Raw genomic sequence first — 22,488 nt, 5'->3', positions numbered from 1 at the left:
CACAGTTTATGTGCTGTTACTGTTTTAATGGCTTGATATATATTTTTTTATTTTTGAAGCTTTTAACATTTTGAACATTGTTTTATTATGTAAAATGCTCAGAAAGAATTCAGTTTTAGGGTGCTGTTAAGTTTGACTCTTCTAAAGCATGAAAACACCAAAATATGTTTGCAGATATTTAACCCTTTTGTGGTGTTCGTATTTTGGTTACTCAGCCAGTGTTCATGGGTCTGGTGGACCCGCTAGAGTTTTGGCTTTTCAAATTAACACTATCAAACAATTTTACATTAAATTACTCAACAAATGTTTACTTAGTCCCAATTACAAGCCATATGCACAGCAAACATGGTTAATTTTTCCCCTTTACCTTTGTTCGATCATATTGATGAATTAATACGCTTCTCTTTTTTTTTATTATTATTATTAATGTTATGAAAAAAATAAAACCCACAAATTTGTTTTTTCATATTGTTCCTACCATGTTCCTACTCCACTTTCAAGACTTTTATTTTTACCTGGGTCTAATGGACCCGAACACCTTGTATGTAACGTAAATGTTTGGGGGTAGGTACATTATGCGGTCATTGAAAATTTGTTCAGATTTATGTTCTTCAAAGAAAATAAGCCTAAGCCATTGAATTTCAGGTTGAAAAAGTAATTCATTGTTTAATTTTTCTTTTTAAAAAAAATGAAAACGGGTCCCACAGACCCGAACACCATACAAGGGTTAGTCAGATAATCTGCTTTGAACATGTGCGTGACGTGCCAGAACACTGTCTTTGTTTTGGTTATTTTAACCTGCCTAGTGCCACTTATATTTCAGCACTCCGGTTTGCCTTGCTATAAAATATATGATTTATTTAACCATACGCCATGACCAAAATGCGACCTCCGGTGGACAGTTACAGCTTACGAAATGTGACACAGATTCAAAATTCCACATGAGGTTGTTAATTAGCCAATAATATCAATATTCCGAGCGTAAACATTAGCTGAGCAGGTTACATTGTAATCCCGTGTCTTAACAACATGCTACATGATGAGATTTGCAGCAATAAGCAATTTGGCTGTTTGCACCAAACGAAACACGACAGAAATTTAAATGCAGCCATTCAGAAGAACAGAATATGCACTCCCTCACGAATTGGTAAGCTTTATATTCTAATTAATACATATTAAACCTCTTTAACATTATTAAATGTAGATGCTGATTCACTGATATGTGCTGTTTGTATTATTACACAGTTCTAACCTTCAATTTCAAACAGTTTACTTTATTTTCAAGGTCTGAGATGAACTATCTGCAATAAATGTCAGGTAAAATGGCATTCAAACTCGCATTGTTTGCATTTAACACTGAATATAGCATATGAGGTTTACCTGAGGTAATCATTGTCATTTTTCTGTTGTTCAGCTGCAAAAAAAATAGAAATCGTTTCTAATATATCGATTTGAGGTGTTGGTTAGAACAAAAACTCCTTTTAAAATAAAAAAAAATATTCCTCCTATCGTGTGCCAATGCTTTTATATAGACCACGGTTTAAATCAGCCTTTAGGGTTGATCGTCATACCTGCTCCTTGGTCTACTATCTGGCAACCCGTGCCTGCGTTCATTTTGAATGCAATACCTAGTTCAACCACTGGGTGTCAACCTTGCATACTGCACATATTTTTTAATGTTTGATTGTAATAGGACATGTTTCAGAAAAGTAAAATTGTCAAGTAATTGTTAAATTTTGATTCTTAAAAGTACATAAATTAAAAAAAAAAATTATCATGAAAAATACAAGTTGGCGAAATAAATTATGAAATGTAAAAATATTAAATAATTTGTACTTTGTAGTGAAATCATGATTTATAAAACATTAAAAATTACCCATAATTTTTTTTTTTATATTTAAAAACTGCCAAAAATTTGTAAATGGCCAAATAAACCTGTATATTCCATATAAAGTGCTCTGTTATTGTAAAACGTTCAAAAATAAATTGTTAAATATTAGTGACAATATGATTCTTAAACAATATAATTATTCATTTATTCATTCTTCTTCGGCTTAGTCCCTTTAGTCATCAGGGGTTGCCACAGCAGAATGAATCCAGCATGTTTTACACAGCGGATGCCCTTCCAGTTGCAACCCAGTACTGGGAAACGTCCATACATACTCAATCACCCACATACGGCCAATTTAGCACACCTAAATTGCATTCACCTGTACCACATGTCTTTGGACTTGTGCGGGAAATGGGAGCACCAGGAGGAAACCCACACCAACATGGGGAGAACATGCAAATAGACAGAAATTGACCCAGTATAAATTTTTCAAATAAATAAATTTATTTAATATTAAACACATTCAAAGAGATTTTGCTTTGGGGAAAAAAAGCTAAATAAAGGTTAAATGAAGGTTTTTAAATTCTTTTTTTTTTTTTTAAATCAAGTTTCACTTTTTTCTGGCGTTGTTTCAGGTCAATTTGATGTTCTATGATTTGTTCCAAATTTATTTTGTGATTTTTATTTTACACAATGAACTGTTGTAGTGTAAATGATAAAATCATTTTGAAGGTTTGAACATTAAAACCATATTTGAAGAGTTTAGATGCAAAAACCTCCTAATGGCATTTGAAATTTTTGCATTTTTCTCAGACTCGTGTGTCAGCTTAATGATTTTACTTTTACAGTGATGGATACGTTTTTTCATTGCCTTTAAAGTGAAATAACTAAACATAAACATGGGAGGCTTAAAAAAAAAGCTCATTTTAGGGGGAAATTTGAGACAGCACTTAGAGATTTTGCATCTGAAGTCTTCATTGTTTGTTTTATTTTGTAAAATGTTCATTAAAAAAATCAGTTCAACTAGTTTGTCAGTGATACTATAACCACTTTTAATTGTTTGATTTGTATTAAAACATGTTCCAAAAAGATTTCAGTAAAACTGTCAAATAATTGTGAAATGTTGATTCTTAAAATCAAATAAATTTTCCAAATAAAATGTTTGATTAAAAATACTGTCAAATAATGGTAATGCTAACACTTACACTACATAAATTGTCAAAATCATTCATTCATGCATTCATTTTCTCTCCGCTTAGTCCTTTTGTTTTACACAACTGATGCCTTTCCAGCTGCAACCCAGTACTGAAAAACAACCATACACTCTTACATGCACAAATACACAGCTAATTTAGTTTATTCAATTCACCCATACCGCATGTCTTTTGACTGTGGGAGAAATCGGAGGAAACCCACACAAATACAAGGGGAGCCCATGCAATCTGACAGAAATGCCAACTGACCCTGGGACTTGAACCAGCGACCTTCAAGCTGTGAAGCGACAGTGCTAACCACTGAGTCATTGTGTAGCCCAAAATAGGCTAAGTATTCCAAATAAATTATTTTATTTAATATAAAACACATTCAAAAAGATTTTGGTATGGAAAACAAAGCTAAATAAATGTCAAATTGAGATTTTTAAATTTATTTTTCCTCAAAAATTAAGCTTCACATTTTTTTTTTCTGGCATTAATTCAGGTCAATTTGATGTTTTACTGTGAGGTTTACGAGCCAGGAAGGCTCGTAGTGGGTTCTCAAAGGATATTAAAAAAATGAAGACAGGATGAAGGAGAAACATGGAAACCAAACAACCGGTAAAAATTAAACAAACAATAACTGAAAACACTTAGATACGGACAAACCAAAAACATTAAACACTCAGACAACATGTGTATATGCGTGTATTTGTGACTATAGCGTGCGTTATGGATGGCGATGAAGAAATGCGTTTGTGGATGCGTTTGTGTGTGTGTGAAAACCAATGAGCTGATGGCGGACGTGTGCACCCGAATCGCCTCAAGCTTTTCTGGATAATTTTGGTAAGTGAATTATGTTTGAATGTTGAGCACTGTTTGTCAGCCAGGGACAAGTCACCTCATCACACCACCTTTCCCCTCTCCAAGCCGGCTGCCATTCGGGTACCTCGAAAGGTAGTCGGCTGTCCTGTTCTGGGATCCTGGTCGATGGACAACCTCGAACTGGTATGGCTGTAGAGACAGATACCACCTGGTTACTCTGGCATTATGGTCTTTCATGCTGTGAATCCAGGTTAGTGCTCTGTGGTCTGTCTCTAATGTAAATTCTCGGCCCAACAAGTAGTACCGGAGACTTTCCAATGCCCACTTTATTGCCAGTCCTTCTTTCTCCACGGTGGAATACCGGGTTTCTCGTGGAAGTAGCTTCCTGCTAATATATGCCACCGGTCTTTCTTGTCCTGCATCTTCCTGCATGAGGACTGCCCCGACACCTACTGCAGAAGCATCCACTTGGACGGTAAATGGCTGGGTAAAGTCTGGACTCTTGAGTACAGGTTCTGAACATAATTGTCTCTTTAAAGTTGTGAATGCCTTTTCACAATCTTGTGTCCACTGAATTGGATTCTTAGCTTGTTTGCACAGCAAGTTGGTTAAGGGGGCTGCAGTGGTTGAAAAGTCAGGGAGGAACCTCCGATACCAACCCACCAAACCAAGAAATGACCGAACTTCCTTCCGTGTTGTTGGCCTTGGACTGTGTTGTACTGCTTCCACCTTATCCACTTGAGGACGCAACTCTCTGTTTCCTAGGCGATATCCCAGGTAATTGGTTTGTGCCCTCACCCACTCACACTTGCTGACATTGAGGGTCAAACCTGCTGCTTGAATTTTGTCTAGGGTCTGTTTTAGGTGTTGCAGATGATCTTCCCAGGACGAGCTGTAGATTACTACATCATCGAGGTAGGCTGCAGACCACTCTTCACATCCCCTTAGTACTTGATCCATTAGCCGCTGGAAAGTAGCTGGTGCCCCATGAAGCCCAAAAGGTAGAACCTTAAAGTGGTATAATCCCATGGGTGTACAGAATGCTGTATACTGTCTGGACTTTTCTTCCAAGGGCACTTGCCAGTAGCCTTTACACAAGTCCAGAGTGGTAAGATATTTTGCTTGGCCAATCCTCTCAAGCAAATCATCTAAACGTGGCATTGGATACGCATCAAACCTTGACTGTGCATTCAGTTTCCGGAAGTCGATGCATATCCGCAGGGTACCATCCTTTTTTGGAACGATGACGACTGGGCTACTCCATTCACTCGTTGAGGGCTCAATCACTCCCAGCTCGATCATCGTCTCAATTTCTTTCTTGAGTGGTTTTACCAGACTTTCAGGAACCCTGTATGGTCGCTGTCTTGAGGGGATTTGATTAACAAGTTGGATTCGGTGCTCCACCAGGTTCGTTCGTCCAGGCCTTTGACGAAATAACCCAGAATACTGGTTCATCAGGATTCCTCCAGATGATTTAGCCCCACTCCTGTGGTTTGTGCCGGCTCTGCACCTCTTTGCTCCAGTAGATCCTCCTCCTCTACCTCCTCCACTTTCCTGATCAGCAACGATGTCTCCTTGTTAGGTGGCTCCTTCCACTCCTTCAATAGATTAATGTGATACGTTTGCTTTTCTTTGCCTTTATCAGGGTGATGAACTTCATATGTTACTGGTCCCAGTCTTCGAAGTACTGTATAGGGCCCTTGCCACTTCACCAGTAGTTGATTCGTCGAGGTGGGAAGCAGTAACAAAACCTTCTGTCCTGGCAGCAGCTCACGAGTTCGGGCATTCTGGTCGTACCACAGTTTCTGTGTCTTCTGGGCCTTCTTGAGGTTCTCTTGGGCCTTCTCTCTGTAGGTCTCCAGACGGTCTCTCATCTCAAGGACGTATTGCACAATACCTTTTGCCTTCTCCGTCACCTCATCAGACGAAGTGGTCTCCCAGTTCTTTCGAAGGAGATCCAGTGGTCCTTGAACCCGCCATCCATACAGGAGCTCAAATGGAGAAAATCCCGTCGAAGCTTGAGGCACCTCCCTGTAGGCAAACATCAGAAACGGTAGCCATTTATCCCAGTCCTTCCCAGTCTCTGACACAAACTTGCGAAGCATGTTCTTCAGTGTTTGATTGAACCGCTCTACTAATCCGTCTGTCTGTGGGTGGTATGGGGTAGTTTTGATTGCAGTGATGCCCAGTTGACGATGCATCATCTTCATCAGTCGGTAAGTAAAGTTGGTTCCTTGGTCTGTAAGTATTTCATTGGGTATTCCTACTCTAGAGAACAGCTGTATTAGGGCATTGATTACCTTGGCGGTGGTGATGGATCGCAGAGGGAAAGCCTCAGGGTACCTGGTGGCATAGTCACTGATGACCAGAATGTACTGATGTCCAGATGTACTCCTCTCCAGTGGGCCCACGATATCCATCGCGATGCGCTGAAACGGCACAGAGATTACAGGCAAAGGAAGTAATGGGGCCTTACCCTGGTGACGCACAGTGCTTGTCTTTTGACAGGTGGGGCATGTGGTGCAATAACTCTGTACATCAGTATACATGGAAGGCCATATGAAACGTGAACTAATGCGTGCATATGTCTTTTGGAATGCAAGGTGCCCTGCCCACGGTATGTTATGTGCTACAGACAGAACCACCTGACGACAACATGTAGGGACAACCAAACGTGTGGATTCAGAGGTTTGCATGTACAAAACATCATTAATTATAACATACTTCTCCCCACATAAGTCCATTTTGTCCTCATTGGCCTTAACAAATAACCCAGTCAATGTTTTATCAGCCCTCTGCAGGCTAGCAATGTCCTTTGGGATTTCCCAACTATGAGTTTCCAGACCCTCAGTTTGTGTTTCTGGGGCTGGAGTACCAAGCCCTTTTTCCAGCCGCTTTTGACGGCGTGTTTTTTTGGGGCCTTTGGTCTTGCAACAGACTATCATGGAAGTCAGGCAATGGCTGCAGACCTGTTTTTGTTTGGGCCCGTGTTACCACCGGACACGACAGTGCAACATTTATAGGCAATTTTGTATCACAGTTCATGTTTAACAGTTCACTTAACACTGGTATATCTCTTCCCAAAATCATATCAGCAGGTAGGTCATCGACAACTGCAACATTTAGTAAATACAATTGGTCTTGTACCCCCACATTCACTTCAATTTGTGGATACGATTTTACATCCCCGTGAACGCATTGTACATTCACCATAGTTGAATAAGGCACATGTGTGACATGACTCCGCTTTATCAATGACATTGAGCTACCAGTGTCCAACATGGCATTTACATTATGTCCATTCACAGAAGCTTTCACATACTGCACTTTGTGAGCTGTAATATTGTCACTGTCCCCTTCCCTTGGAACATAACAAAATCCAGTCAGTTTACCTTTACGCACAGGACACACAAGAGCTTTGTGCCCTGGCTGCTGGCAGTGAAAGCACACCAACCCCTTCCCAGTGTCAGTGTTCTGTGCTGGAACAGGTTCAGTGCGATTACCAACAAAGTTTTTAACAGTACCTTTAAGTGGTTGAGAACGCTGAATGCCTCGGTGAGCATTAATATATTGCTGTGCCAGTTTTGCAGCCTCAAGTCCTGTTGTTGGCTCGTGTTCCTTTACCCACATCCGCACCTCATGTGGTAGGACCCGGAGTAACTGCTCCAAGACAATCGTCTCACCAATTTCCTCTTTGGAATGACTGTCAGGTTTCACCCAACGCCGGTAAAGGGTTCGCAGCCGATTATAACTTTCAGTAGACTCTCCTGCTGGAGTAGACATAGCCCGGAACCGCTGACGGTAGGTTTCAGGTGAGATGTTGAACTTTGCTAACAACGCCTCCCTCAGGTCCTCATATACCTCAGCTTGGTCCTCGTCCATGGCTAAGTACGCCTCAGGTGCCTGCCCAGTCAACAGTGGCACCAAGCGGAAACTCCACTCCTCCTTTGGCCACCTCCAGGTTTTGGCTAGTCGTTCGAACCGACGCAGGAAGTTCTCTATGTCCTCCCCTTGCTGGAAGACTGGTAACTTCGGCTCTGTTCGCATTATTGGCTGGCTGCCATACCTCAGGTCAGTAGGCGAGTCTCGATCTCTCTGGAAAGATGGGGGTCGTTGTGCTGTTGGCGTTGGCAACCCCAATCGTGGACTCTCTGTTTCACTCGACCCCTCAGCTGGCCGGACCGCTTGCAGAATTGACTCTTTAAAGCTCTGTAGCTCCGTTAGGTAACGCTGCTCCCGCTCTGCTTGTGAGTCAAGAAAGTCCCTCATTAATGCATACATCCCACCTCCAGTAGATGAAGTCTTTGCTTCAGGAGAAGAAACAGGTTTTGTGACTTGCGGTGATGTGGACTTGGGTCGAACGAGAGGAAGTTCCTCCTCCAACTCCGTCTCCGTAGACTCAGCTGCAACCCATGCCCCATCCTCCTTGCTAAGGGCTCCAGTCTGTGAACGAAGCCCCGCTTTAGGCTTCCTGCCTCTCGTAGACGTCTTGCGAGTTGCCATCTCACTTCTGACACCAAATGTGAGGTTTACGAGCCAGGAAGGCTCGTAGTGGGTTCTCAAAGGATATAAAAAAATGAGAAAACCTCTAAATGATGGCACAACTCGCTGATATAACGTGTAAAGTGATGGTTTATTTACAGTGTACGAGAGTGAAACCCAAAACCCAGCAAAGTAGCAAAACAAACAAAAATAAAAGAACAAATAAACAACAAACAAAATGATATATGTACAATCACAATAAAAATATACAAGTCACAGATCGCTTACGGCACCACAGTAGCTCGCTCGCTCGCCAGGTGAACTGACCCCGAATTGTTGTTTGAGGCTGCCTTTTAAAGGTGAAGCCCCACCCCCTTAACACAGACCAACATACCCTAATTGAAAGGTAAGTATAAACATCAGTACATGTTCTCCAGTTTAGTATTTAAAAACCATTAAACCCCAAACAGTCACAATTAATCAATGTTAACTAAAATAGATCAAGATATAAAGATATAAACATGAACATTTAAACACATAAAGAAAAGTATTAACCCATTCTCCCCCCTTCTTTAGAAAAGATTCAAAAAAAGATTTTGGTATGGAAAACAAAGCTAAATAAATGTCAAATTGAGATTTTTAAATTTATTTTTCCTCAAAAATTAAGCTTCACATTTTTTTTTTTTTTCTGGCATTAATTCAGGTCAATTTGATGTTCTACAATTGTTACAAATTTATTTTGTGATTTTAGTTAATTTTTTTCACAATAAACCTTTGCAGTGTAAATGGCTTGATATAATTATTTTGAAGGTTTGAACAATAAGATCGTATTTATTGTCTGTTTTATTATGTAAAATGTTTATTAGAAAAGTCAGTTCAACTAGTTTGTCAATGATACTTATAACCACGTTTGATTATTTGGTTGTAATGAATTGATTTTAGTAAGATTGTCAATGTTTGTGAAAGTTTTGATTCTTAACATCAAATTGTCCAAGTTGCCTAAACAAATGAAAACCAAAATGTATGATTTGTAGTGATTCTTAAAACTAAAAGTAATATGAATCTGCCACAAAATAAATTAATGACTAAAAGTATATATTTGCCAAATAAAATAGGCTATAGTTAATATTGAACATTCAAAGATAATACAGTAAAATAATGCCAATGTTGACAATATGACTCTTAAAAACATTAAACCAAGTAAATTATTTCATTTAATGTGAGACAAATTGTCGCCTCACAACAAAAATGTCGCTGTTTCTGTTTCTGTGTAAAGAAGCATGTTCTCCCTGCGTTCGCGTGGGTTCCCTTCGGGTGCTCCGGTTTCACCCACAGTCCAAAGACATGCAGTACAGGTGAATTGTGTAGGCTAAATTGTCCATCGTGTATGAGTGTGATTTGGAAGTTTCCCAGAGATGGGTTGCAGCTGAAAGGACATCCGCTGCATAAAACATACTGGATAAGTTGGCAGTTTATTCCGCTGTGGCGACCCCAGATTAATCTAGTGACTAAGTCGAAAAGGAAATTAATGAATGAATGAGACAAATAATAAAAGTTTTTGTAATTACAAAATCTAAATAAAGCTCATATTACGTGTTTAAATGATTTTTTTCCATTTATAACATTCTTCTAAATTTTTGGGCAATGCTTCAGGTCAATTCAATGTTCTACAATTCGTTACAAATGTATTTTTGTGTCCGAAGCAAGATGATAATTTAATAAAAGTAGTTTTAAAAAGAATAATAATAAAAAAAAGAGTAGTTTGTAAAAGAGTTTTGGTATCATTGATTAAATATCTGTGAAGCACCTCGAAATAATATTTTTTTAAATAAAGTTTTTTAATTATTATTATTATTATCATTATTATTAAATTCCCATAGACATTTTTGGCAGTCATAAACAGACTGCCGTCCTCTGGGTGTCGCTGTCCGGGCGCGCGCTGCTCGCACACGAGTTCGCCTGAGTTTAGCCAATCAAATGTTGTTTTCACACACGGAAAGACCCTTCACATTTGTAGAAGATGGCGACTGCTGAACCGGTGAGTTAGTGTAACTGCTCTCACAAACACTACTGCACATACTTTAACGGCGGGGTTTAATCTGTAATACGAGTTTTATGTCGACCAGGGCTTGTGTATAAGCTAATTTGAATAAATATTCAAGTAGAGACAGATTTATATTCCATCATACAGTCAAATGAGCTGATGCCCGACTGTCGCACACATGCGTTTGAAGGAGACTGTTCAAAAGTGTGAAATAGTTGATGTTTTCTCTGAAATGGAGGGCTGTGGGCTGCTTGTTTTTTCAGAGAGTTGAACGTGGTGTTGAAGCATCTCTGTTATTTAGACTCGTAGTTTGCTGATGTGTCAATGAAAAGTATGTGGTTTGTTTTTAGCCTCTGTATGGACAGTAAATGAAACTTAATATAAGTAACGTTACATATTGCGATATTGTTAAAGGTTAACTTTGTATACTTTTAAAGATTTTTGTAATATAACCTTTAGTTTGTGAGTTAATATTATGTGTTTAGAAAGATTCATGTTTTAGTGTAATAACAATGAGAAGGTTGAAACTTAATGTTCATTCTTCCTCTGGAGAAACTCTGTTTCAAATATGGGCAGTTTTCTTTCATTAGGGTATATAAGCAGCTTTTGAGAACTTTTTTAACTAAATAACTTTTTGAACAGAACTTATAAGGTTAAATGATTCATCTAGCACCCATAAAGAAATTTACTTGTTATTGTTTTAAGTATTTATACCAATTTTTTTATTCACCATCAGGATTTTGTTGAAATGTTGTTTTGAAGTTATTCAGTTTCTGGAACTAAAATGGTGTCATAAGTCTGTTTATTTAATTAGACTATTTGATATATTTTTGTAATTAAGGTAAAACTGTTTTTATATTTACATATTTGGACTTTCTTTATATAATTTCAGAAACGTATTATTTGCAAATTCTAAATAGGGAAATCAGCAGTTAAACTATCAAAGCACAACATTGTTCACAGTGAATTAAATAGTGTTAATGTTGTTTAGAAGTCATACGTGCATGCTAATTCCGATTGAATATTCAATGTAATATGGTAACCAATATAGACACTGCTAAATGAATAAATGTGTGAATTTAAACCAACTTAACCTCTATCAGTTTTCTTTCATTAGGGTATATAAGCAGCTTTTGAGAACTTTTTAACTAAATAACCTTTTGAACAAAACATATTAGGTTAAATTATTCATCTAGTAGCACCCATAAAGAAATTTACTTGTTATTTTTTTAAGTATTTATACCCATTTTATTTATTCACCCTCAAGATTTTGTTGAAATGCTGTTTTGAGGTTATTCAGAGTTTCTGAAACTAAAATGGTGCCATAAGTCTGTTTATTTAATTAGATTATTTTATATATTTTTGTAATTGAGGTAAAAAAGTTTTTTATATTAGCATATTTGGATTTTCTTAATATAATTTCAGAAAAGTATTATTTGCCAATTCTAAATGGGGACTTTATATTAGTAGTCAAGGACTGTATTAAATGAACGAATGTGCGGATATAAATCCAACTTTACCTCAGTATTTTGTAGCGTATACAGTGTGATCTAGGCAGGTGACGATCACCGTTTTCAAGGTATACCACGGTTTGGAAAAGTCAAGGTTTTAAAACTGTCAAAATTTTCTGTAATACCGCACCGTGTAAGATTTTTTATTTACTTTTTGTTTGTTTTTGAAGACAACAGTTTCTCAAGCTGGAAAGATATCCAAAGATTCATGTCTATGATTCATTTTCATTATATATCTTGACATGTTTACTGCTCCAGATTTGTAAAAAATCTTTCAAAAAATAAAATATATTGTTTTCAAAAAGGAAAAAAAAATTAAAGCAGTAATCGAAATACCGTGATACCTGGAAACCATGATATTTTTATCCAAGGTTATTACACCGTCAGAATCATATACCGGCCAATGCCTTGTCTGGTAATGTAGTGTGTATTAGGCAGAGCTAATGGAAAAGTATTAGTAAGTAATAGTGCTCACTTTAAGCCTGATAATACATTCCAGGGAGTTTGACCTGGCTTAGTTTTTAGTACTAGGACAAAACTTTGCTAGTGCTTCAATATGAAAATGCTAGTTATTTATGTTTAATGTTATTTACATTAGTGCCAAAAAGCTTTTGAAAAAATTTAAGTCCTTTTTTTATTTCTTCGACTCATTTAGGACTAGATTTTGTTAATAAATTCTAATATTTATGCATATACCATTATAACATGTTTCATCTGAAAGAGAATGCTTTTGAAAGTGGAAAGCCAGAGTAATTTTCTTATTATTTTCATTATTTGTATTTTTTGTTCATTTTTTTTTTTTTTTTTGTTAGGGCCATTGCTCACTCGTGGGGGCTTTTGTCACCCGTTTAGAAAGTCATTAACAATACAAAAAAAAAAAAAAAAAAAATCTGATTGCTCTCTTAATAGCGTTTTCTCATTTTAAAACAAAAAACTGCATAGACCAGTGGTTCTCAAACTGTGGTACGCGGGCTGCCTTCTAGTGGTACGCAGAGTAATCCGATATGCCATATCTACATGCAACAGATATTTAAATATTTATAAAAAATGACTCGTATATGAATATGATGACATATAGCCTATATTTATGAGGTCCAAGCAGCATTTCCAGGCTTTTATACTACAGGTGAACACTTTACATTTAAGTACAGGTGTTTTTTCTTTACTTTTTAAGAACAGTAGCCTACCATTTTTAATTAACTTTTAAAATTACATTTTAATTTAAACATTGAAATTTTATTTATTTGTTTTTTTACACATAAGCACAGCAGTGTTAATGTTCAAACTTTTTTTTTTTAAACTGCAGAACTGTAGCTGCTTAATTAGGCCTACTACGCTACTGTATTTCAATACTGGTTAAATGGTGGTACTTGGAGGGACAATTTTTTCTGAGGTGGTACTTGATGAAAAAAGTTTGAGAACCACTGGCATAGACTATATAAGTAATAAATAAAAACATGTTAATTAATTAGCTAACTGAGTCTTCTAATTTATTTCCATTCACATTTCATTATAGTATTTATTTCCACTCATGGCAGGCATGAAAATAGTAAAAAATATTGGTAAAAATATTGAATGTGAAACAGTTTGTCAGTAATTCAACAAATGAAAAAAAATGTTATGGGGACTTAAAATATTGCTTTTTACAATAGTTTTTAAAATGGCAAAATATGGATTATTTTCCCATAAAAGTCTCTCATTCAGTATGCAGAGCTTTAGATGCATATTTTGTTAATATAACAGTTGTTGTTTTCTATTTCTGTAGGAAACTTCAACAAATCCATCAAATTCAGAAGAAAAAAATGAGGAAAATGAGCAACAGATCGTGAGTCTTGAAGATTACATTAAACATCCACTGCAGAACAGGTAATGCCACCCAGGCCACATGTTTTATGTATTTTGATGTGATACGATGGCAAAATATCTAGAGGAGTTATCGTGCCCCCCCCTTTTTTTTCCTCAGATGGGCTCTTTGGTTCTTTAAAAATGACAAAAGCAAAACATGGCAAGCTAATCTCCGTCTCATCTCAAAGTTTGACACCGTGGAGGACTTCTGGGCGTAAGTATTAACTTGACACAATTGAAGCAACTCAAATAACATGATTGATAATATTAAAACATATGATAAAAAAGACCATCTGTTGCGTTTTATGTTTTCTTTTTTAAGTCTGTTATAAGTTTATAAATGTATATGTTATTAAAGCTCATAGCCTACCACAACAAATATTGTATATTGTAAGTATTTAACAGAAATTAGACTCCAATCTACCATAAATGGATAGTTTACCCAAAAATTTTAATTTACTCACTATTTACATCCCCTCAAGAGTGAATTGTACCTTTAAAATGAATCCTGGTGATAATGGTGAAGTATTTCTGACTGGCCAATAGAAAACTCTGGAAGCAAAGGCTTTATAAACAAAAACATTTTAGACAGAGAATGCCTGAGAATATGACCCTGCAATAATGTACAATATGGGAACAATATTGTTTTTTTCCATTGTTAAAAGCTGTTATCCTATTTTAGTACAACCAATGCACAAAACAGTGACTTAAAAATCATAATAAAAATACATTTATGTCTGTGTGAGTCCCTGGACAACAAAATCAGTCTTCTGTTGTAAGGGTATAGTTTTTTGGAATGGCCAAAAATTACACTACGAGTCATTTCTATGGCAAAAATCAGGAGAATTTTGTATAAAGATTTGTAAATGTATGTCTGTAAATCTATTCAAACTTAATTTTTGCTTAGTAATATGCATTTCCGTCTCGATAATCAAATTTGAGCAACTTTAATGTGGATTTTCTCTCTATTTTTATTTTATTTTTTTTAACCCTAAGACTTCAGATTTGTAAATTGTTGTATCTTACAACAAGCCATTAACAAGTATTGCTGTTATATTTTCAGGTTATACAATCACATTCAGTTATCAAGTAACTTAATGTCAGGATGTGATTACTCCCTTTTCAAGGTAAGACATGATAAAGCAGAATAACTGTATGATAGTTTTGTTGAATCCATGAAAATGAGTCTGTGCTCTTGTGTTTTTGTGATAGGATGGCATTGAGCCCATGTGGGAAGATGAGAGAAACAAGCGGGGTGGCCGCTGGCTGATCACCCTCTCCAAACAGCAGCGCAGAGCTGACCTGGACCGCTTCTGGCTGGAAACAGTAAGTCCAAATTCTCCCTAGTCCATATTAGCTGCTGATTTCACTGTGCTAAAATCACCAATAGTTACTGAAAAAGTTTTATTATGAATTTTAAATATCTTTTCGTATTTTGTTATGTCGTTGACTGTAATATGAGTGAACCTTACACATTTTATATTTTCAACCAATAAAAACAGGATATGAGGCATAGGCTAATCGTGAATATATACAGTAGTCAGCATTTGAAGTGGATCCAAAATCCTGTTGTTGTATGATTATTAGTGGTGAGCAAAAATGAATCTCATCCAAAATAAAAGTTTGTTTTGATTTAGGTGTGTACTGTGTACGTTTATTATGTACATATAAATACACACAGGCATGCATATATTTGAGAAAATGTGTATTTATATTTCCATATAAAATGTGTATATGATACTAATTGTGTATAAATTTAAATATCCATGTAATAAAAATGTTTTGTAGAGCTTTGTTTCTATCAAATATACATAATAAATATATAAAATTCACACATATGACATGTTAAAACAAACGTGTATTTTTGATGCGATTAATCACAATAAATGTTCCTACATCGCTTATAATTATTAAATAATAATAAATTAGATTTTTTTGATAAAATTAAATTTTTTTGTTTTATTACCAAATATTGATATTCTATTTCAATGTAAAAGATTTGATCCACTTTAAATATTGACTAAAATAGCTTAACAATCACTAATCACTTGATTAAAACAACGTTATTCTCAGTATACCTAATTTCCTTTTTATGAGCTCAAATATTCAAATGTAATATTAGAACATATACGTGTGTGTTTATATATAGACTAAAGAATGTTCTTTCTCATTTATTATTTTAGCTTTTGTGCCTTGTTGGAGAAGCGTTTGATGACCACAGTGATGATGTCTGTGGTGCTGTCGTTAACATCCGAACAAAGGGAGACAAAATCGCAATATGGACGACAGACTACGAGAACAAAGATGCCATCGTACACATAGGGTAAACATTACACTTTTATACTGTACATGAAACTGAAATGATTTTTTTAATGCTAAAATTAAATGTTATTATTTGTACATACTGTTGTGAAATTTTTCCAATCATATGAAATATTATAGATATTCTAAATAATGCATTTAACATCAAGACACCTTACATGAAAATAAATGAAAAACACTTTGCAAATTCTAATTTGTTAGACCAGGCATGAACAAACTGTCAATACTACATGTCAAATTGGACATTCTAAGTTGACTCATTTGTATTTACTCTTACCATGAAACATATTTTGTTGGAATGTGAAAGTTTAAATACCATTAGACAACATTTTTATAAGGAAAGTACTGTGATAGATATTTTCCAAAAAGGTAACACCAAGCAGAGTGTTAAATTATTTATCAAAAATTGAACTGAAAAATCATATTTAACTTTGAATATATTTTTGTGTGAATTTTATTTATTTATATTCTAAATATTTGTCTGAGTCACTTTTGTTGTAATATGAATTAGTTTTTATCATGTAATATTTTCTATCTATATCCATTTTGCCATGAATTAACCATACGTTGCTGATGTGGGAATAAATAAATAACATCAAGCCACCAATCCAAACATTTAGGTTGTTGCTGATTTAAAAAGGTTAAATTGTAAGGATTTGTGGAGTGAGAGGAAACGAAATGCAGTTAGAATTTTTTGCAAACTGAATTGCGACAGATTTTGTGACTTAGCTGCATATTTTTTCAGGTTTTCAGGTTCATTTTCTTTTTGGCTTAGTCCCTTTATTAATTCGGGTCGCCACAGCGGAATGAACCGCCTACTTATCCAGCAAGCTTTTACGCAGCGCATGCCCTTCCAGTCGAAACCCATCTCTGGGGAAAAAAAAGCTACTACTTGTCAACTATTTTTGGTTATTAGTCATGCAGATTATGCCTTGACTTTGTCTATAAGGCTACGTTCACACTGAGCCAAATGTGGCTCGAATTAGATTTTTTCCCCCTCATGTTACTCAGGTAATGACAGTGTGAACAACCCAAACGCATGGAATCTGATCTTTTCAGGTCAGATCTGTGCCACTTTCATATGTAGTCTTAAATTAGACACAGATCTGATGTTTTGCAATGCGACTGCAGTGTGAACGGTTATGTCGGATTTCTTGTGACTTTTACATAATCTTCGAGCAACATGCGTCATTATTCTGTGCTGCAAACATCCTGTACTCCTCAGCAGCATCGTAGAACGGCACACAGGGCGTTTACTGCACCACAGAAAGCTTGTTGTTTTTTTGAAAAAGATTTTGGAGGCAAAACTGGTGTTTGTTAACGATTGAGGCGCGGGTTGATCGTGAAGCTGAAGAGCATCGTGGGTGTTGCAAATAGGGACTCTGTGTGCAAAGGAGGATGAACTTTCTCTCCGAGAGAAAAAAGGGCAGGTGCTCGAGCATCCAAACCCCCCTTCTGCACGTGTCTACTGTTTATAATGAAGTAAAATTAAATAACTGCAAATGGAGATAAAACAACTCCGCCTTTACAGTTTAGTCTTACTCTGTTCATTAACCCTTGATGAGTTCACTGCACCGGTGGTCATACAAACGTGCACCGCTGTTGTCATAAATCACAAACGATCAGTGATTTCAATCACAAGTGACTTGTTTTAGATTTCAAATGGCAGAATACACATTAGTAGTAGCAGAACAATCATTTACGGTTCATGAAACACACCATGGTTGTCTGTGAAAAGGGCAATAATCATATAAGCATGGTCTGACAACGTGCTTACTTCATACAGTATCACAAGTGCATAATTAGACATTTTGTGCTGTCTGTAATGTACTTTTGCGCAAGCGGGTCACTTTAGGATCTGTTCACCCTGCAAATCTGAAATTGGCCACATTTATAAGAGCATCGTCAACAGCCATACACAAAAAAAAAAATCTGATTTGAGCACTAAACCTAGCAGTGTGAACGTAGCCTAAGTGTCTACATTTTGTCTTTTCCTCCTTAACAGGCGTGTGTACAAAGAAAGATTAGGTGTGCCACCAAAGGTCATCATTGGATACCAGTCACATGCGGACACGGCCACCAAAAGTGGTTCCACCACCAAGAACAAGTTTGTTGTTTAAGGAGCCTTTTAAACAGTAGGTATTTTTATCATTCCTTTAACATTTTCATATCTTTACATCGATTACTCATGCCGTGATTTAATTTCAGATGCTGCATCAACAGTCTGAATCTATATCAAATCCAGATCTTCATCAACAGTGACATATAAACAGACAAGCAGGATCTGACCTTTCCACAGGATTCTGTGAGGGAAACACTAGGAAATTAAAGGCCTTGAGATTTGAAGATTATTCAGAGGAATATCGTATTTACAAAACTGTACAGTGTATAAAAAACAAAGCCACGTTCTTTTTTTAATTGTCAACGTACTATTAACAAATCGTTTTTGCTAGTGGGGATTGGGGGAGTGCGTTCGATTCAATTTATGAATGTTTTTCTTTCATATTCCGTTTGACTTTTTTATGTTGTGTTGCAGTTATTAAATCTTAAGTGTAATTTATTTATTTTTTTACTCGGTGCACTAATTTCTGCTTTGGATTTAGTGTTTAAGTGATTTCGACGGTAACCTGATCATGCTATTTCTAATCACACTATCTCGTATTGCAGCTTGAGAATGTCAAAGGTTGGCTCTGTTGCAAAGACTGTTGTATAAATGTGTATTTTTGCAGTCTTGTTCCACATTCCTCATGTCAAGTGTTTAAGGCAGTATTGAGACAACGGATCTCCTTTTTTCACAAAGTAGCTGGATTTCTTTGTAATACGAAACATAACTCCTTTCTTGAACATGGGTGCTTATGAAAATGTATGGAAAAAAACTGACTGTAAATAAATTGTACAGTGCATTGTCTATAACTAGTAAGAGCCTCTGAAATGCTTATGTTTATGATAAATAAATAATCCTCTCTGAGATTCTTGAGATGTGGAAAACATTTTCTTGTTCCATTAGGATATTTACACTCCAAAAAGTGAATATCTTCCTCAGTGTTTTCTTTATTTAATACAAATATTTAAACATCCTTCAAACGAGATACATTAGTTGAGATGCAAAAGACTTCTCTGTTGCAGTGTTGGGCAAGCTTGGGAAATGTAGTGAGCTAAACTATTAGTTACTCTATGTAAAATGTAGCTTAACTACACTAAAAGCTACCGCCTGGGAAATGTAGTAAGCTAAATTAGATGGCAAAAGTAGCTTAGCTACATCTAAGCTATTTTTTATTTTTACATCGAAGCAACTTCAATCCAATTCTGATTAAGTGATCAATAAAACTGCATAATTAAGTTCAGTTATTTACTGCAATTAATATGCTCTACTAAACAGAAATAGCTTGTATTAGACAGCAAACACAAATAAATTCAAAAATCCTGTGCTGCACATTTTAAATACTATAGTAATATAAAGATATATTTACAGTTGATGTCAGAATTATTCGCCTCTTGTTTATTTTTTTCCTCAATTTCTGTTTAACGGAGAAGTTTTTTCAACAATTTCTAAACATGATAGTTTTAATAACTAATTTCTAATAATTTTTTTTTATCTTCTTTGCCATGATGACAGTTAATAATATTTTACTATATATTTTTCAAGACCCTTCTATACAGCTTAAAGTGATATTTAAAGGCTTAACTAGGTTTCTTAGGTCAACTAGGCAGGTTAGGGTAATAAGGCAAGTTATTGTATAATGATGGTTCTGTAGACTATCAAAAAAAAATTGCTTAAAGGTGCTAATAATTTTGTCCTTAAAATGGTGTTTAAAAATTTTATAACTGCTTTTATTCTTGCCGAAATAAAGCAAATAAGACTTTCTCCACAAGAAAAACTATTATCAGACATATTGTGAAAGTTTATTTACCCTGTTAAACATAATTTGGGAAATATTTAGTTTGTAATATATTGTTTTTATATTGTTGTAGGGTATTTTTAAACCATAAAGTACTGATAATGTGTGGTAATTATAGTTGCAACATATATAGTAATATAAACAAATTATTATGGAAAAAAAAATATATATATATAAAGTAGTTTATCAGTTTATAACTATATTAATTTTAAATTATTAACTATAGTAATTTTTTTTAATGTGACACATTATTGTTTGCTTTTTTTAATTTACCTCAAAACCAAGTATGACAAGACGCTCTACAGGCCTATTTCACAAAATGGCGATCGGGAGCAGAAGTTGGGAAAACTTTGTTCCGGTTGAAGTAAAATGCAACGGCGGAGACGAGTAATCAATCTTGTAGCGTACCTTTTTGTACTAATTCTAAAAAAAAAAACCAGCCGTTTATGTCGTTTAATAGTTTTCCCAGCCATTAAACTATTAACAGATTAAACTATTAATAAACTATTAACATATAGGCATAAATATTTGCCCTTTATGTTGCACAAGGCTTAATTTCTCGATAAAAAAAAATAAATGACCATAAAAATTAATTAAACAATTCAACCGTATGGAATTATACAATAAAACTAGTACCAGAAACATTCAGAAAAACATCCTGCATATTGCACAAGGATTTAGCACTCTATTTATTTTATAATATTATTTAAATATATTCTAATGCTAATATTCTAACAAACGCCGCCCTCCTCCGGGTGAGGGCAACACATTTATACAGTAATTTTAAAAAGACCACTGTCAACAACCCCGTAATTAATTGATAGTTAAACATATTACATTAAACATTACATTATTATGTTTTCTTTGTGTGTGTGGTTATGTGAATAAAGGAGAAATTAGAAGAGGACTGCCTAGATCGTGTGTTTGACTGAAACGTGAATGGGTCTGCGGGTCTGCAGCTGGATAAGCGTATAACCAATCATTCACGTTCTGTTGAGCTAATCAACGCAGTAGCCAATCAGAGGCAGTTAGACAAGTCACCTCTGAAATAGCAAACAGCTGAGTGTTGAAACCATTGTTTGAAACAGGTAAGAGAAGATATGAAGTTCACAACTTTAATGTTAATTTAAGAGTATATGTGCAAAACGTGTGTTTGACTAACAAGCTTAGGTCTATTTTGATAATTATAAGGTTATTCATTTTTCTAATCGACATTCATCATTACATTGAACGGCAATAGTCGCGTTTTTGTTAAAATATTGCACTTCGTATAATGTAAAGATCCCTGTTATTTTAAATGTATAATATACAGTTATATTTGGTTGTTGTTGTTGTTGGTACGATTTCATAATGTTGAATAAATGAAAAGTATTTGACATAAAGACAGTGCAGCAATACTTTTTCAATTCAGGAATGAGCTAGAGTGATATTCATGCTATATTTTCAGTTAGACCCTTCATTCTCTTGAGAGAAATCAGCCATATGTGACCATTTCTTGAGAATAAAACTCATTTTTAGCTACAAACACAATTTTTAATGTTCAGAAAATGTATCATATTGTCTAATCTGCTTTTGTGAAACTTTATTCATTTGTTTAATTTAAATCACTGTTTTCTTAGCTTTAAATGTGTATAGTTATCAAGCATTAAAGCTAGAGTATCTCCCTAGCACAGTTTAATCATGGTTGACAGAGTTGAGACATGTTGCAAGTGTCCCTAATTACAAAATGTATTTAAAAGTTTGCCGTATTAACAATGTACTATTTTAATTTGATCAGTTTCAATGCAATTTAATTTGAAAAGGAATTATTTGAATAATTATTGCATTTCAAAGTTTAAAGAAGTAGTTTAGTAAAGGTTCAGTCTAGATTGTCAGTAAAAACATGTATTTTTGTTTTTAGGCCTGATAATTGGATGTTGCTTGTTCTTTTAATAGTCTGTTTATATGGCCAGTTTAACACATTAAACAATTTAACCAATGTACATTTAGTCAGTTTACCCAAAAATCCAAATAAAATCTAAACTGATGCTTTAGAGTTTGTTATTAATAAATTTTAATAAATGTTGCAACTGTGCCTGTGGGTTGTTGCAACCGTCCGACTGCTCTGGGTTCAGTTGCAAAGTTTGACTTTGTCTATTTAAGTTTAAATTCGACATATAATGTCATATGTACACATATTATAGCAATGTGGGTGGGTGTCCAATAGATGTGGGTTTATTATATTAAAACTTTGGATTTCCACAAAAAAAAAAAAAACAGTCTCTGAGAAACTGAAGGAAATGCAAAGTGTCCCCACTCTCCCCTACTTCTAAGTACTTCAAATTCAGACATATGGATTCAAGGACTGGAAAGAACTTGAAAACAAACAGGTCCTTAAAATTGCTTTAATTAAAATTTAAATAAAATTTGTTTATGGCTTTATTTCAACAATTGTAGTCAATTGTCAAAAACAGGACGAAAAAAAAGATCTTAAATTTAAATCTTGTAAAATAACACTGACAAATAATGCACATTTTATCAATAATTTCAGTAATCA

At 35.2% G+C, this 22,488-nt stretch overlaps 2 protein-coding genes across 2 annotated transcripts in view; both read left to right on the top strand.

The window, feature by feature from the left end:
- The first annotated feature begins 10,351 nt into the window (after positions 1 to 10,351).
- eif4ea (eukaryotic translation initiation factor 4ea) lies at positions 10,352 to 19,020 on the top strand. The gene is given in 8 exon segments (NM_131733.1): positions 10,352 to 10,369; positions 13,652 to 13,752; positions 13,850 to 13,945; positions 14,795 to 14,858; positions 14,944 to 15,057; positions 15,915 to 16,054; positions 18,059 to 18,188; positions 18,262 to 19,020. Coding segments are annotated over 7 exon segments (648 nt in total). The 3' UTR covers positions 18,174 to 18,188; positions 18,262 to 19,020.
- Positions 19,021 to 20,952: 1,932 nt separating this feature from the next.
- LOC141377471 (uncharacterized) overlaps positions 20,953 to 22,488 on the top strand; it is a 370,516-nt gene continuing 368,980 nt past the window's right edge. The window contains exon 1 of the transcript XR_015507899.1: positions 20,953 to 21,040. The gene's annotated coding sequence lies outside the window, so the exon portion shown is untranslated. The remainder of the gene's footprint in view (positions 21,041 to 22,488) is intronic.

The sequence above is a fragment of the Danio rerio genome, chromosome 14, assembly GCF_052040795.2.
Source record: "Danio rerio strain M-AB ecotype USA chromosome 14, GRCz13ab, whole genome shotgun sequence".
Lineage (NCBI taxonomy): Eukaryota > Metazoa > Chordata > Actinopteri > Cypriniformes > Danionidae > Danio > Danio rerio.
This window is presented reverse-complemented; position numbering and strand designations above follow the sequence as displayed.